The sequence below is a fragment of the Channa argus genome, chromosome 23 (genome assembly GCF_033026475.1).
Source record: "Channa argus isolate prfri chromosome 23, Channa argus male v1.0, whole genome shotgun sequence".
In the NCBI taxonomy this organism is placed as follows: Eukaryota; Metazoa; Chordata; class Actinopteri; order Anabantiformes; family Channidae; genus Channa; species Channa argus.
The window spans coordinates 6,846,681-6,860,973 of NC_090219.1; the positions used below are offsets into that span (position 1 = coordinate 6,846,681).

Consider the following 14,293-nt stretch of genomic DNA (forward strand, 5'->3'; position numbering starts at 1 on the left):
AGGATTGATAAAAGTTTGATTGAGATATGTAGCTAAACCGCTGAAAGATTCAGGAAGCAGACATGAGGAGCCGAGAGTACAATGTGAGGATGCTGTAAAAAAAGCGGCTCAGATGTTAAGTGTTGGCAGCTGAGGCACAGGGGCATAGTTGGAAAGTCAAGGTCTGCCCAGTGGAGGTTTACTTTGGGGTTCTGCTGCAGAAGTCAGTCTTTTCACCGTTAAGTGAGCTGGGTATAAAAGGGCCGAGGCTAAAGCAGACAAAAAACCCAAAACCAACATGGCTGACAGAGCAGCCTGCTCCTGTGAATAGTGCACAGAGAATATGAATGACTTATCAACGACAGGTAAGTGCTAATTTAGTGAATTCAAGAAGCTGTGGACTGAAATGCGTGTGTGTTAGTCAATTATGTCTTGGTGAGGTGCCTGTTACCAAAATTAATATGTCTGGTGGCTCATAAGCATGCAAGCTGGCCTGTTTGGACTAGTTACTTAGGGCAGAACAAGTTTGAAATGTTTAGTGGCTCGGGCACAAGTTAGCTAGCTTGTTGTAAGTTAGGCTTAGTTGCTTGCTAACAAGGTTTAGAAGAGGTTTGGCTGGTGTTGGCTAACTACAATTGGTGGCCCCAGGCAGCATGCTAGCTAGCACGATACACTGCTAGCCTGCTAAATGGCTTGTGTGGCAAACTCGCTTGCTTTGTTGGATGGATTATCGAAATAGGGTACATTGGGGTACAAATGGGGTGAGGAGTTGGACTGAATATGTTGGTGCTGGCAAAGAGAGAGGGTGATTCTGGGACAATTTAAAACATTGATGAAGGCCAAAAGAATTTCTGACGCCATGGCTGAATTCTTCTCTGTGCAGACGAATCACAAATGCCAACATCAACACACTAAGGTGCTCACAGTGACATTGTTACGTTTAGCAGGTGTAGCGTTTACAATCTTCGTTTAGTGTGCGAGCATGCTAATTTGGAAATGCTGACATTTACCAAATGGGGCAAAATGCAGTCCAGCTAATTTAACAGGTATTTGGCCATAAATAATGAACATTTTCTGAAATGCTTTCATGAATTCAGGTAGTAACTTTTTCTTTGACTAAATGCCGCCAAGATGGTTACTCAAGTATGATTTGAACACAAAGGAAGCTGAAGAAGAGTTTTACACTGAGACCATAGCAGTGACAGAAAAACTGAAAGATACTGTCTAAATACATTACTTAGTACACCTTTAGAAGTTATATGAATGGTTTGGGGGAAAAAAATTTACCTTCGCGGAAAACAGCACACTTTATTATTTTCAGCTTTTTAAGTTATTTTCCAACATAGCACAACCCTATAATTAAATCATACAGAACAGCAGAAAAAAATTGAGATCAACATAAAAGTTAGATGGCAGAATTTTGAATTTTATTGGTATTTTGCAAGACATTATATGTTAATTAAATTCCAGTTACAACAAATCCTTAACAATTCTTTTAGATCTTACAAGGATTATCTTAAAATTCGGCTGCCTTGTTTTTTTTTTATTAATTTATTTACAAAGAAATGTAATTTTACAGTTTTAATCCTAGTATTACCACACTCATTCAGGTGGATAAATCATGCAGCTGAGCTTCCATTCATTGAAAGATTTTGATATTACTGAAAGAGGCTTTAGTGGCATATGACCAAAGTTTAAAAACAAACAAAAAAAGCATTAAAAAAAGTTTGGCAATGCTCAAGCTATCACAGTTTAGTCTAAAACCAAAGAAACTACACACTATAACAATATTATTATTTTGAAAATAAAAGTGCAAAAGGCAAATTATCCTTTCGGGATGATTAAGATTTCCAGTTGAAAAACTTGGATGGCTAAGGTAACTTATTTTTCTACTGCCACACATTTTTAGTAGATTCATAAATCATTCTGTACAGACGTTCTTCAAAGTGCAAATATTATGAATTGGCATAAGCTGGTATGTACATTTCATTTTCTGGATGACAAAAATAATCAAAAATCATGTTTGTTTTTTTTGTTTGTTTGTCCAGTCAGGTTCCAATTCAAAACACACAATCTCACAGACTACTCATGCTCCATTCACACTGGACAGAATCCCAACTTCACGGTTGTTACACACACAAAAAACAGCAACATCTGCTTATTTTGTTCTCAGTTTATAACATAATAAAAGGTGTTTCCCCAATATGGAAGGCACCTTATCAATAGGAGCTAAATGACATTACCAAAAGCTTCTCACTTGAAAAGAAAATAGGAAGAAAACTCTAATCTTGTCATAAAAGCACAATCCCAGAGAGAGATCCACAAGTTGGTATTTAATAAATCATGCAGAGCATGCAGTCACATCTTTTTGGTTTTATTGCATTTCGTCGGATTTTACTGGTAATTAAAATGTGTTTGTCGTCAAGTGTGTACAGTGCATATACACACACAGACTGATATTACTTTGTTTTTGCTTTATGCAAAACATAACATTTCATATTGGATCTCGATCTCTGATTACTAAACTACTCAGCTACATCTATTCCATATCAATTCCATTATCACAGAACTGCACATCCACAATTATAATATTGTAGGTCATTACAAATAACTAAATTGCATAAGACTCGTTAAGTTTTTTTCTCAAGCCTGTTATGTTAACCTTACAGCTCTGTGCTGTATAAAAAAAACGTTTACTCCATTTCCGCTGCACTGAAGCAGGAGGTGCATACGAGGCTGACTTCTCTTTCTGCCACTTCCGGCCACTTTTCACTGATCTGACTAGAGAAGCCTGTGTGGCCTAAAAACACTGATTTTCTCAAATAGTTCCACTGATTAGCTGAGCTGCTCAGTAGGTCATACTTTATCCTACTATTGGCATGGAATTGAAAAAAAGCATGTGTGTTTTGTGTTAATAGGTAAAGTGTGTTAGTGGTGAAGTGACCCCAAAAAGGAGACTCTCTTGGTTTTGCTTTTATGTATTTAGGAACATATGCTTCTTTTTTGGTCCTAATGCAGGCCTTTTGGAGATATTATTTTCATTTTATTTTTTTATTTTCATTTTTAAATGTAGCCCTCATTTCAACAGATTTCATGAATAGATAAAATCGGCTACTGCATAGGTAAGGTCAGCATGACAGTTTTTAAAAGGCATAAAAAAAGAGGGAATAAAGTGTCCTGCAGTTGTGTTGGTGGATAGTTCTTATTAGGTTTAAAATCTTATTGGTGCTTTTACCAGCGTTTATTAACACAATATTTTCATCATCTAAAATAATTGTATAAAAGCTTCTGGTTTTTCATTTCAAACATCTATTCAATGGCTCCAAGACCTTACTGCTTTCTTTAAAAGCAATCTAAGAGTCAGGCCTTAAGTGAAGTAATAGTCTCCAAAATATAACCCTTATGAAAGAATTAACAAACACGAAAGTGCTGTTTGTGTTCACAATAAAACAAAAGATCCATGGAAATGAGGTGCAGGTGAAGCCTGAAGTTTGTTTGGTTTAACAACACTAAATCCCTCTGGGTTTGTGATATGTAAACTGAACAATGCACATTTCTGGTTTTGCTTACACATATGGTAAGCTGAAATCTTTCATCTGGCCACAGGTAGTGAGGCTAAGGTTAAAGCAGATTTAATATGGCCATGCCACAGAAGTTAATTAAAGCATTAACATGCAACATAAAGTTTGAAGTGAGACAAAATAGCCTGAAATCAATAAATGTGGAATATTAGAATTGTTGGTTTTGGGGGACAATATGAATATCATAGGCTCTGAATGGGTTTCCTGCAAAATTTTTTCTACATGTTTATTTTATTCATGTTTGTATTGCTCTTTGTAGATTAGCTTTTCTCATTTAATTATAAGTAAATAAGACTGTTTGCGCAACAAAAGCTATATCATCAAATGTGCTAATTTAGTTCTTCATAAATTTTCCAACTGCCAAAATTTGTACATATTTGCATATTTAAGACATGATTTGATTAAAAGTGTTTCATTGTGCTTTCAATTTGCATCCCCGTGTGGAACATCCGTCTTTACATCAAGGTCATCAAGGTTTGTCAGCAGCATAGCTAATAGTCCCCCATGTGGGCCTGTGTTATGAGCGCCAAATCAAAGGAAAATGAAAAACCAAAGCCAAGAAAGAGACAGGATAATCAAAGCAGAGATTTTTGTGGCTCGGTTCAGAAGTAGCGACTTCAGACTGAGTCGTGTTATGCTTTTAATGAGACTGGTAACACTTTCTCCCTACTTCTTTCCTTCATTCCTTCCCCGTCTCCTCTCTTCACTGCAAGGCTCCTCACTCAGGTCATTCAAGGGTGAGGAAGGAACTTCACATTGGAAAGGAATGGTGATGATGTGGAAAGCTGTGGAGAAATTGCATTAAATCATTACAGAAAGCAGTGCTAGAGTCAGATGTCTTCTTATACCTTATAACAGATCTGACTTTACCTTTAGTAGAGGAAGAAGAGGCGTGTCCTGTGAGAGGTGGCCATGTTTTCTGACATATTGCGTACTTTTAGATAGTTAACGAAACCCCTGAAGAACAGCAGGAGACCTGCGGAGAGACACATGTACTAATGTCACAGCAGAGACTTCCACGAGTCAGGAAAATAGCACAAGTTTAAAACACTGCGATGCACTCACCAAGCAACAGGAAGATCCACCAGAGCCAGTATTGACCGTTAAAGTAGCCAGTGAAGTAGTCTGAGAACTGAACACAGAAAAAGACATTGTCAGAAGATGCAGAGTGATGCTATACGGTGGGAGAGTAACACGTCACAAGCTATCATAAACGTGTGTGGGTTAATCTAAACCTCCTAAAACCAATCTATAAATGGACTAGAAGAAACTTGAGCAGTTCCTGCTGCTGCCTCACTTGTTTTGAGTGTAAGCATGACAACAGCTGCTGCTGCCATCGCTGCTCTGGTGAACATGCATAACACTTGCTGCTACATTCATAGTAGTTCAGCCTGCACCTGCAACCAGAAGCCACAGAAGGGGAAATGGAAACTGTACAAGAGCTGATTTCAGTTTTGCGCTTACTCCGCGGCCTGTGGTCTACTGTTTGCCAGGAAACACTGAACAGATCACTGAAGATGAGATTCTCTTGTCACTTTTTCCCGTCTAATTATCAATGTTTAAGAAGTCACATTATGTGTTAATTTGTCAGACTGCTACCACTTTCTCCATCTCCTTATGAGATTTTAGGTGGTAAAGAGTAGCCAGTTAGGTCAGCCTACCACCCAGTCACCTAAGATGCCTATCCGTCAACTCTAATATGATCCACTTTTTTTAAACGTACAACTAAAAAGAAAAGTTCTGAGGCTAATATTTTAAAGTAGTTGCTGGTAAAAGTCTAGTGCAGCACAAACTATAAATGCATACCCTGACGATGAGAATCCACTTGATGAGGGACAAGCCGAAGCCGCAGATGGCGCCGTAGCGTCCTGCAATGGTGTTGGTCAAACAAAAGGAAAGACAGAAGCCGATCCAGTTGAACAGGAAGGCCACTAGAGACAGAAAAAGCAATAGGTTAGTCATTTACTTTATTATCATAACAAAGACAGTAAAAGAAACTACTAGTGATAACTTGGATACATTCAGGAAAACCCATTTATTATTTATGACTTCAGCTCGGTTACTAAAATTTGACATGTGTTTGGCATTAATAATTTGGATTTAGAAGTGTGTCATAAGGCAAATACCGGCTCATGCTGTCTCATGTTTTCAAAGATTCCTTAATTGTGTTAACATGGGACAGACTTACTGAAAAAAGCCAGCATGAAGATTCCATCATTCCCAACTCTCAGCTGATCAGCATCACTGAAATCATCTCTGGGGGGAAATTCATCATCCTAATGTGGACACACATAAGTAAATTACAAATAGGCGTAGCACTCAGCAGATGAGTGGCAAAACGTGTTTAACCACCCTAAAAGCATTTGGCATCATCTAGAAAAGAGTCATGTGACGCTAAAACAGTGTGCCATCCACAATAGCACCTTTTGAAGAATTCAAAATTCTTAAAGTTTGTCAACAATTATGACATCTGGTGTAGATAGGGAACACAGAATAAACTTCATACTATTACAATGTAGCATAAAAAACATACAATGTGTAATATGTGAAAGTTTGCTTATGTGCGCATTTCCTCACCCGTGGCATCACCTCCACAGTAGACACAGCCATGGCGGCTGCTTTGGCCTTCTCTGCCTCGTCATATGTTGGCAATGATGTGGCGACACTGTAGGGCGGAGGTACTGGGAAGTCTCTTTGGAAACTGGTTTCTGTGACAACAGAGAAGGAAAACAGCTAAGTTACTAAGGAAGGAAAGAGATATGAATAGGTATTTGCAATTTTGTGGTAACTACTATGAGTCAGTTTTAATTTCAATGACAGTGTTACCACATTATTGGTAAAGATGTGCTATTTTTAGAAAGCATACCACCACGCTATTTCAGTTGAGAACACGTTTATTTGAGGCAATAATTAGCAACAACCAAAATACCGGGTGCAGCAGCAGCAGATGCTCCCAGCTCAATGGATGCATAAGGAGGTGGAGGTGCCTCCGCTTCCCCTTGAGTCCTTGATCCTAATGAGTCCCCTGGTGCAGTGGCAGAGGCTACACTGGCCTGGTCCTGGCTGCATGCACCAGCCTGGGCTGTGGCAGAAGTGCACGGCTGCTGCTCACTTGTGGAGGCCTCTGATGAGTCGTCCTCATTGTGCAACTGTAGGACAAAGATTGGACACAACCAGATCAGCTGATCAGTCAAAATCAGCCAAAAAGTCCGACCGCTTGAGGGGACTGCTCACACTGTTTTTCAGAATTCTTATTCTGGCTCCAATCTTGTATTTTCCTCAAGGAAAGAGGATTGGCTTTCTAAAGCAGAGAAGGATATGAGTGTGTGAGATCATAAAATGTGCACCTGAGTCCACTGATGGAGATACCAGCCACTGAATATTAACCAGGAATTAAAAAGGTAAATGAAGTTGTAGTTGGTATTCATTAAGTGCATTTATTTTATAGCTGGACATCAGTGTTTGTTGACTACTGTCAACAGGCAGTTATGTAATAAAATGAACCTTGCACAACCTTGCTCAATAATCTTCTTGTGGGTTGTTTTGTGAAACAATATGTGCACAGGAACACATTTTCAATGACCTACAATATATAATGTGTTACATTATATATTTATTTTTATTTATATTGATCTATACATACTATATAGGTTTGTTATTTTCCATTGCCCAAAATGCTGAAATTTTGTAATTTCTGTATGAAGTTTATTTGATTAAATTGTTGGGGCCATTTGTGGTTCTTGTAAATGGCCAAAATATGTTTATAAAAGTATGTATGTCATGAATTTCATATATTTTTATTTTGAAATCTAAGTTTTAGCAACAGAACTCCGTTTTTACCTTGTTGATAACGATCTCACTGTTTACCATTCATTCACCTACAGCCATGTCAGAGCTGCACAAAGATAATTCTTAGTGCATATAATAATAATGCTGATGCAAACACTCAAACACTTTCTTTACAACAAATGTGTTAAAACTGCAAAACTCGTACTTTGAAGCAGTCAGAAGTTTGCGATTTAAGATTATAATGAAGAATATAACTAGCTGCTATATGCTGGAATAAATTGATGTGGTGTGTGTCTGCTGTGTAGGTTTGGAGCCGTAACAGCTGGCCACAGCAGAATGTTTGATACTATACGCGCAGACGTGGGCAAGTACATCAGGATGTCAACAGATGAAGGTCTGGAAAGGTAATAAACACATGTAATCAGTCATTTACTTTTGTTCTGAGCCAAAAAACTTCTGAAATTACAGAGGGGCAACATGAACATGATAGTTACACAATGGGGGGGTGATAAATCTAGGTGGGCAACGTGAGGAAGTGATTATTTATCAGCTGCTCTGTGACTTCCCTCAAGGTGCCCTTGAGAAAGTTGACTTGTACCAAAACAGCTCCAGGAAATGACTTGTTATGCAAGCTTGTGCTTTATAATTACAGTAAAGCTAATACATTGAAATGTGAATTTTGTTTTGTAATCCTAAAGTATTAGGTCCAAAAATAAGCACTTTTAGGATTTACTTGTTGGTATGGCTATATTATCCAGCAATAACAGAAACACAGACTAAGCAATCCTGTGAGATTAGGAACCTAACGCCCACTGAACCCGAGTCCCTCATTCATTTTGCAAATCAAATATTAAAAAAAAAAAAACATTCATGCATTGGTGCCCAAATCCTTTCATTTCTGACATAAGCATTACAACTATGTGTTTAAATGGGTGAATTTCCCTCTTAAACATTTTCCATGAGGTAATGGCAAACTTTTTGTGGTGTAGCACCACTATAAATAATGGAAACACCCTGTATAATAACAGCTGACATAGACCGATAACTCAAAAGTCAAAGGTGACTAATACTAAGATTCAAATATCATACTGGACATGATTTTTAAGAAATCCAGTCATAGCTGAAAGGAAATTTGTACATCACCATGCAGATAAACTTGTTTAAAAATGGTGGGAAGTCAAACCACCCGGCAAAGTTCCACCAGTGCAGGGTCAATCTATAAGGCAGCCAGTGAATGAGCGGTTAACAGGTTGGCTTGGAATCGAGGACAAAGCACAGCACACCCCCATGCACACAGGGTTACATAATATCGTACCAACATAGCCAAAAGCCTCCTCATGCCTTAAAATATACCTGAAAGTAACGCAGGACAGCTCAGAGGAGCGGTGCCCCATATTTGGAGAAATTTTAGCTTTTAGAGAAGAAAAAGAGAGAAAGCAAGAGTAAAATGTGTGGGCATAATGAGATGAAGATGCGGCTGCCTAACATACCACAACATGTGGTAACTTTTATGAGTTTGGCCTGAATGCCTTTAGCTATACAGTACGTGAAAATGAACCTTGAGTATTCACTGCATAGAAGTCAATTCATTTAATGTAACAAAAACTGGATTGTTGTTGAAATCTCTGCTTTGTTCAGTTAGAGCAAGTTAGAGCAAGTTAGAGCACTGAGTTTCTTTCTGAGTCCTGGGGGGATTATCAATGGCATAACCAAAACCACAGGAATCTGCACACAAAGCAGACTTTATTTCAAACGGTTTCCAAAATTTCTCAGTGACTGTTGATTCTTTACATGCTTGGAGATACACGTATTACCCAAATAATGCTCAGATTCAAGTCAGTTGACACAAGTATTCACTTCACTTTAAGAGATGTCCCACTTCTTAACGTTACTCACTGTTTTGACTAGGAATTACAATCTACATTTGCTGCAGTTGAATTTCTTTAAAACTGTAATAGGACACGAGTTAATAATTGTAAGTGACATCCCCTTTACAAGACTGACTTGTGAATGTATTACTAAGATATAACCAACCTTTTGGACTCAGACACAAAACGTTAACCTGGTGTTCTCTAATTTAGACAGGTAAAACCATCGCCCATTATCTAAATGCTAACAGCTAGCAAATTCCCCTGCTCGTACTGACTTAATAGCTAAGAGTGTTTAAAAGGGGTGTTAGCTTTTTAGCAGTCGTGTATCTTAGCATATCAGCTTAGTTACTATGTAAATACACAATACAAATCGTTCCTTTAGTGCACGTTACGTTGAAAAGATTGTTAGCTTCCACGGCCTAAAGTACAAGACATATCTTAGCGAGTTTGCTGCGTTAGCCTAGCCGATTCGCTGATGCGGAAGTGCTTGTGAAAGGCTCTCATGACAAAATAATTCGAGGAAAATCTGAAACAAAACTACGACAGACGTAAACATTCAGGAGTCCGCATTACTTCCGTGTCTGTGTAATATAAATTATCTTAACAGTAAATATTTTATAACCCCTCAAATTTTTAACTGGGCCTCGTTTCCTGTGACAAGCAGGCCGAGGCATCAGACGGTGTTTTGATCCCCTCTTTCCAAACTCACCACTTGGTATCGGCTTGCTGGGTCCATCCCGACGAGATTCAGCTGGCGAGCAAGCCAGCCGAGAAGACAAAGGGCAAGAACCAAGCGGTGATTTCACCGACGTTTGAGACCAGAATGTCCTTCCCGAAACACAAACAGCGCGGAAAAACAGGGCACAAGCAGACGAAAGAAATGGCTGCAAATAACAACGCTCTCGCTAAGATAAACAGCGATGTTGGCAAAACGTTGGCCAACAGAGTCGAGTTAAAGTATTACGTATACTGCATACATGTTCCACTTCCGACTGAATATTTCAAAATAAGCCTCAAGTGAGGATACCTTTTATTTTGAACAGAAAGGACACCATTTAAACCATAGAATAATAATAATTTTTAGGTAAAGCCACAATGTTGCAAAGATGTAACAGCTGTGGCAGAAACCATCAAAACATCCCACAAGCATGTGGCTGAATATTGATTTTGACACTTTTGTACTCCCAGGTCAATGCATTGGCATTTTACAATACTTACAATGTTTACACGGGCTGTTCATACAAATACTGTGCTTTATTTTTGAAATATTTATTACAGTATCTTAAAGGACAACTTAACGTTTTTAAACAAAATAAAAATAGTAATGTTTATAATATAGGTTATAAAATACCTATTTATATAGCATCATTTTTTGTTGTTTAATGTTATTTTTGAAACTAATAGAACTGCTCTTTTCCCCCTAAACACCCCACTTTCGATGCAGGGTACATGTTTCATTTTTACACCAGAATCTCCTATTTATCATGTCTGACTTTTTGTAACTTGACTTTGGAGGTATATTACGGATTTCCACTGAGTAGCCGTGGCGATGGAAATGTCAGCGAGAGAGACAAAGATACAAAGATACAGAGATACAAAGAGACTTTTGTATCTGTAAAATTTTCAAAACAAAACCCCCGAAATAACCCGTCAATTTTATTTTGAACGAGAGTGATAGAGAGATATAGATCAATGAAGTAAATTGATTGGTTTTGATGTTTTACAATCAGTACAATCAAAAAGGGAAATATTTAGTAGATTGGTCCTTAATAAAAATAAACTACTAGCCTACTGCAGTCCTGAAAATGTTTTTTCTAAATTACTTCTCAACCGATACTCATGCATAAGTAATAATTAGACCATGGTATAATATTAATTAGTTTAATAGTCACTGTGAATTTTTTAAAGTACTTTTATTGCTTTAGGTGCATTTTACTCATTAAACCAACTGTTTTAGCAGGTTGAAAAAGTTTTGTAAACTTTTAATGTTTTTAGTTTTGTAAAACATGTTTTTTTTATAGGGGTTTATCATAAGCTAATTTTTTAAACCATGAATGTATTCCAAATAAATCTAGGAAAAAGACACACTGGTGTTTACACTCTGTGGATAATTACTGGATAGAATAGCGCACTCCTTGTACTGAATGGATGACTGAAAAACATACACATTCACTAGACAAAAGTGAATTAGTTAAACTGCAACTAATAATTATGATTTTCGACCTGTCAGTCAGATCAGTTTCAGAGGCACAGGGTTGACTGTAGCCTTCACCAAATCTGATCTTTATGTCACGCTGTAACAAGTGTAAGTCCCTTTTATTTTCTTCTCATTTAAGTCTTCATCCACCGCTATTTATCTGCTTTTGCTTCTCAGTGGAAAACACAACACTCAGAGTTGCTACTAGCTGAAGACAATGGTCCAACTCCATGTTTGTTTTGCTCTGAAGTCACATTTCATCATACCGTATGAGTCATTGTGAGATTCCAAGTTCCTGATATAGCCACTTTGAACTCAGTCATATCATATAACCCACCCTGGTAGTGGGTAGGCTGTCACAAAGAAACACCATGTATTTGACATCAACTTATTCATTCTGTGATATTCTTGCAGACTTCTGAAATCATTCCATTTGCAGAAGATAAATGTTGGAACATTTTATGAAAGTTTGAGCACTTAAGCTCAAAAGTTCAATGAATGTGAAACCAAACCCAGTCTCCTATACCTAGAAACAGATGCACCATCAAACAATAGACATTAAACGTAAAAAAAAGCAGACAATGAAAAAGATGGGAAGATGGGATTTGTGTCTCTATTTTGAATCAAACTAAGTTGAAAAGAAGCTGCTTTAACAGATTTTTACTTATGTCTTTGACACGTTCAGAGAGATTTTAATTTTGTGTATGAATGTTCATAGTTCCTGACACCATTTGGTCCCATACAGTTTGTTGGTTTTGTTTTTGTTGTTTTTGTCCTTTCGGCTTATCCCTGGAGATCAGGGTCACCACAGAGGATCATTGTCCGCATGTTGATTTGGCACAGTTGAAACACAGCAACCCTCCCCAATTTCTACTAGGCTTGGACCGTCACTGCACAGCTGGGGATGGGAAAGAGCTGTTGGGGGTTCAGCGTCTTGCCCAGAGACAGTTCGACACACATAGCCTGGGGATTGAACCACTGACCCTGTGGTCTGTGGACGACTGCCTTACGAACTGAGCTACAATACAGAATTCAGTCCTTATATCCTCTCAAATACCATTGAACAACATGCATCTTATCTTTCTCTACAGAAATGTACAAAAACATCACAGGAATATTTTTTTCATTTCTATTTAGAATATGTACAACAAAGCATTTCTCCTCCTTAGTGGGACTTTACATATCATGTGTAATTATTAATGTCTGTAGAAGTTAAACATCAATTCAGTGAACCTTGGAGCACACCCCAACAAATCCTGTGCTGTGCTGACATGTAATCTTGAAATACAAGCTACTAGCTGTGGAATTGGGTGTGCAAAGTAAATTATGACATAGACATTATGTTTTTCTGGATCCCAGGACTGACAAATGCTTTGCGAACACGCCTTGCTTCTTTTTGGATCTTAATCATTTCAGGTATTCTGCTCTGGAGGTTGTCCATCCTTCCACCTGCTCTGACCGTTCCTGCTCCTTCCTTGACAGCACTTGATAGAGTCCTTCGATGACTTTGATGAGGGAAGTCCTCTTCTCCTGCCACTTCTTGAACTCAACCGGCAGCCACTCCGCTCAGCTGTGATCTCTGCATTCACCATTTTAAGATGTTCCACCTGGACCTTGTTGGAGTTGGCATTCTCTAAATTTTCAGTCTGTGCAGAGCAAGAATTTTCTTTCATTAACTTACTGAGTAAGTCCTCATAACTAAAAAAAAAAAAAAAAAAAAGTCGCTGCTGTTGGTCGGTGATGGTTGCGGTTCCATTTTTTGTACTCTGCTTTGTATGATTTAACCTACAAACGATGACTGTCCCTCAACTGCAGGTCGGACTAAAATGACATTAGTGAACTGATCAGGCAACTTAGTGCACAGCCCCTGTATCACCATGACAGCATCTTAAGACCAGTTTATATTTCTCCGTCGCTACATGTAAACATTGCCGTGGACTTGCGCAGAGAAGGGAATTATGGGTAACCATAGGTCGCAGATGCTCCCAGGTGGGCCCAGACGTGCACACCTCTCAAATCTCAACAAGGTGGTGTACGTAGATATGTGTCAACCAAGCTGAATGGATAATGTTGGGAGTTGGAATCAAAAAGGGAATAGAACCAGGGAATAGAACCAGAAAATAGAACAGAAAAGTCGAGCATGAAAGGTAACCATTCATACATGTCTACATGTGCACACTGATTTTGTATCATGTTTATATATGTTGTTTAATATATTCTGTTGTTGTATTGCTGCTCAGACTTTAGTTCATTCATTTTGTTTTCAGTGTGTTTTGAGATGGCTAAGTCAACGTATGACTTTTAACAAAAGGAAAATAAGAAATATCTGGGTTTGATAGCATACTATAGTCCAAATGAGCCCAAATATTCATAGGTTTATAGGTTTCCATAACGACAAAGGACAGGGCATTGTAGTTCTCTATGTCTATCAAATACATCACATCTTCATCTATGCAATAACTGCGGAAAACAAGGGAACTCCAGAGGCTTCACATACATTCCCTTGCCATTGTAATTTTGTGCTCTCTACTTCTGTGAAATTCAGTTCAGTTCACAGCCCAGCATAGGATCCTGCCGAAGAACCATTTCTGAAAAAGTTCATCAGGTCCATTTTATTGTTGAAAACTGTGTTTACCTTGATGGACACTGGGTGATGTGAATTGTGAAATGTGAATGTGAAATGTTTCTTAATTTTCATATAATTGAGGTTCGTTAAATGTGATGGTGCCCTTTTGTGGACAAAATCAACTGCCGTTCAAGTATAAAAGAGAAACGTGTGAATTTATCTAAGCATAGGTCTTTGTTTACGCATATCAACGGAGAAGTATAATTTGGCTTTGAAAGTGGTACTTTGATCTATTCCATTTAGAACTTTC

General features: G+C 38.1%; 1 protein-coding gene across 1 annotated transcript; it reads right to left on the reverse strand.

Moving 5' to 3' along the window:
* Positions 1 to 1,384: 1,384 nt before the first annotated feature.
* ndfip2 (Nedd4 family interacting protein 2) lies at positions 1,385 to 10,184 on the reverse strand. Its single transcript, XM_067492948.1, has 8 exons — positions 9,930 to 10,184; positions 6,490 to 6,709; positions 6,138 to 6,268; positions 5,749 to 5,836; positions 5,367 to 5,491; positions 4,626 to 4,692; positions 4,431 to 4,536; positions 1,385 to 4,345 (listed from the first exon to the last, which is right to left on the reverse strand). Exons 1-7 carry the CDS (start codon positions 9,954 to 9,956, stop codon positions 4,433 to 4,435), a joined length of 762 nt encoding a protein of 253 aa, XP_067349049.1. The 5' UTR covers positions 9,957 to 10,184; the 3' UTR covers positions 1,385 to 4,345; positions 4,431 to 4,432.
* Between the last annotated feature and the right edge of the window lie 4,109 nt (positions 10,185 to 14,293).

Bases quoted from the DNA above. Each gene is read 5' to 3' on its own strand.
- ndfip2 (XM_067492948.1), bottom strand. From the start codon at position 9,956: ATGGACCCAGCAAGCCGATACCAAGTG. The intron at 6,710-9,929 runs GTGAGTTTGGAA...TTTGTCCTACAG, and splicing joins CAGCAAGCCGATACCAAGTG to TTGCACAATGAGGACGACTC. The intron at 5,837-6,137 runs GTGAGGAAATGC...TGTCCACATTAG, and splicing joins CTGTGGAGGTGATGCCACGG to GATGATGAATTTCCCCCCAG.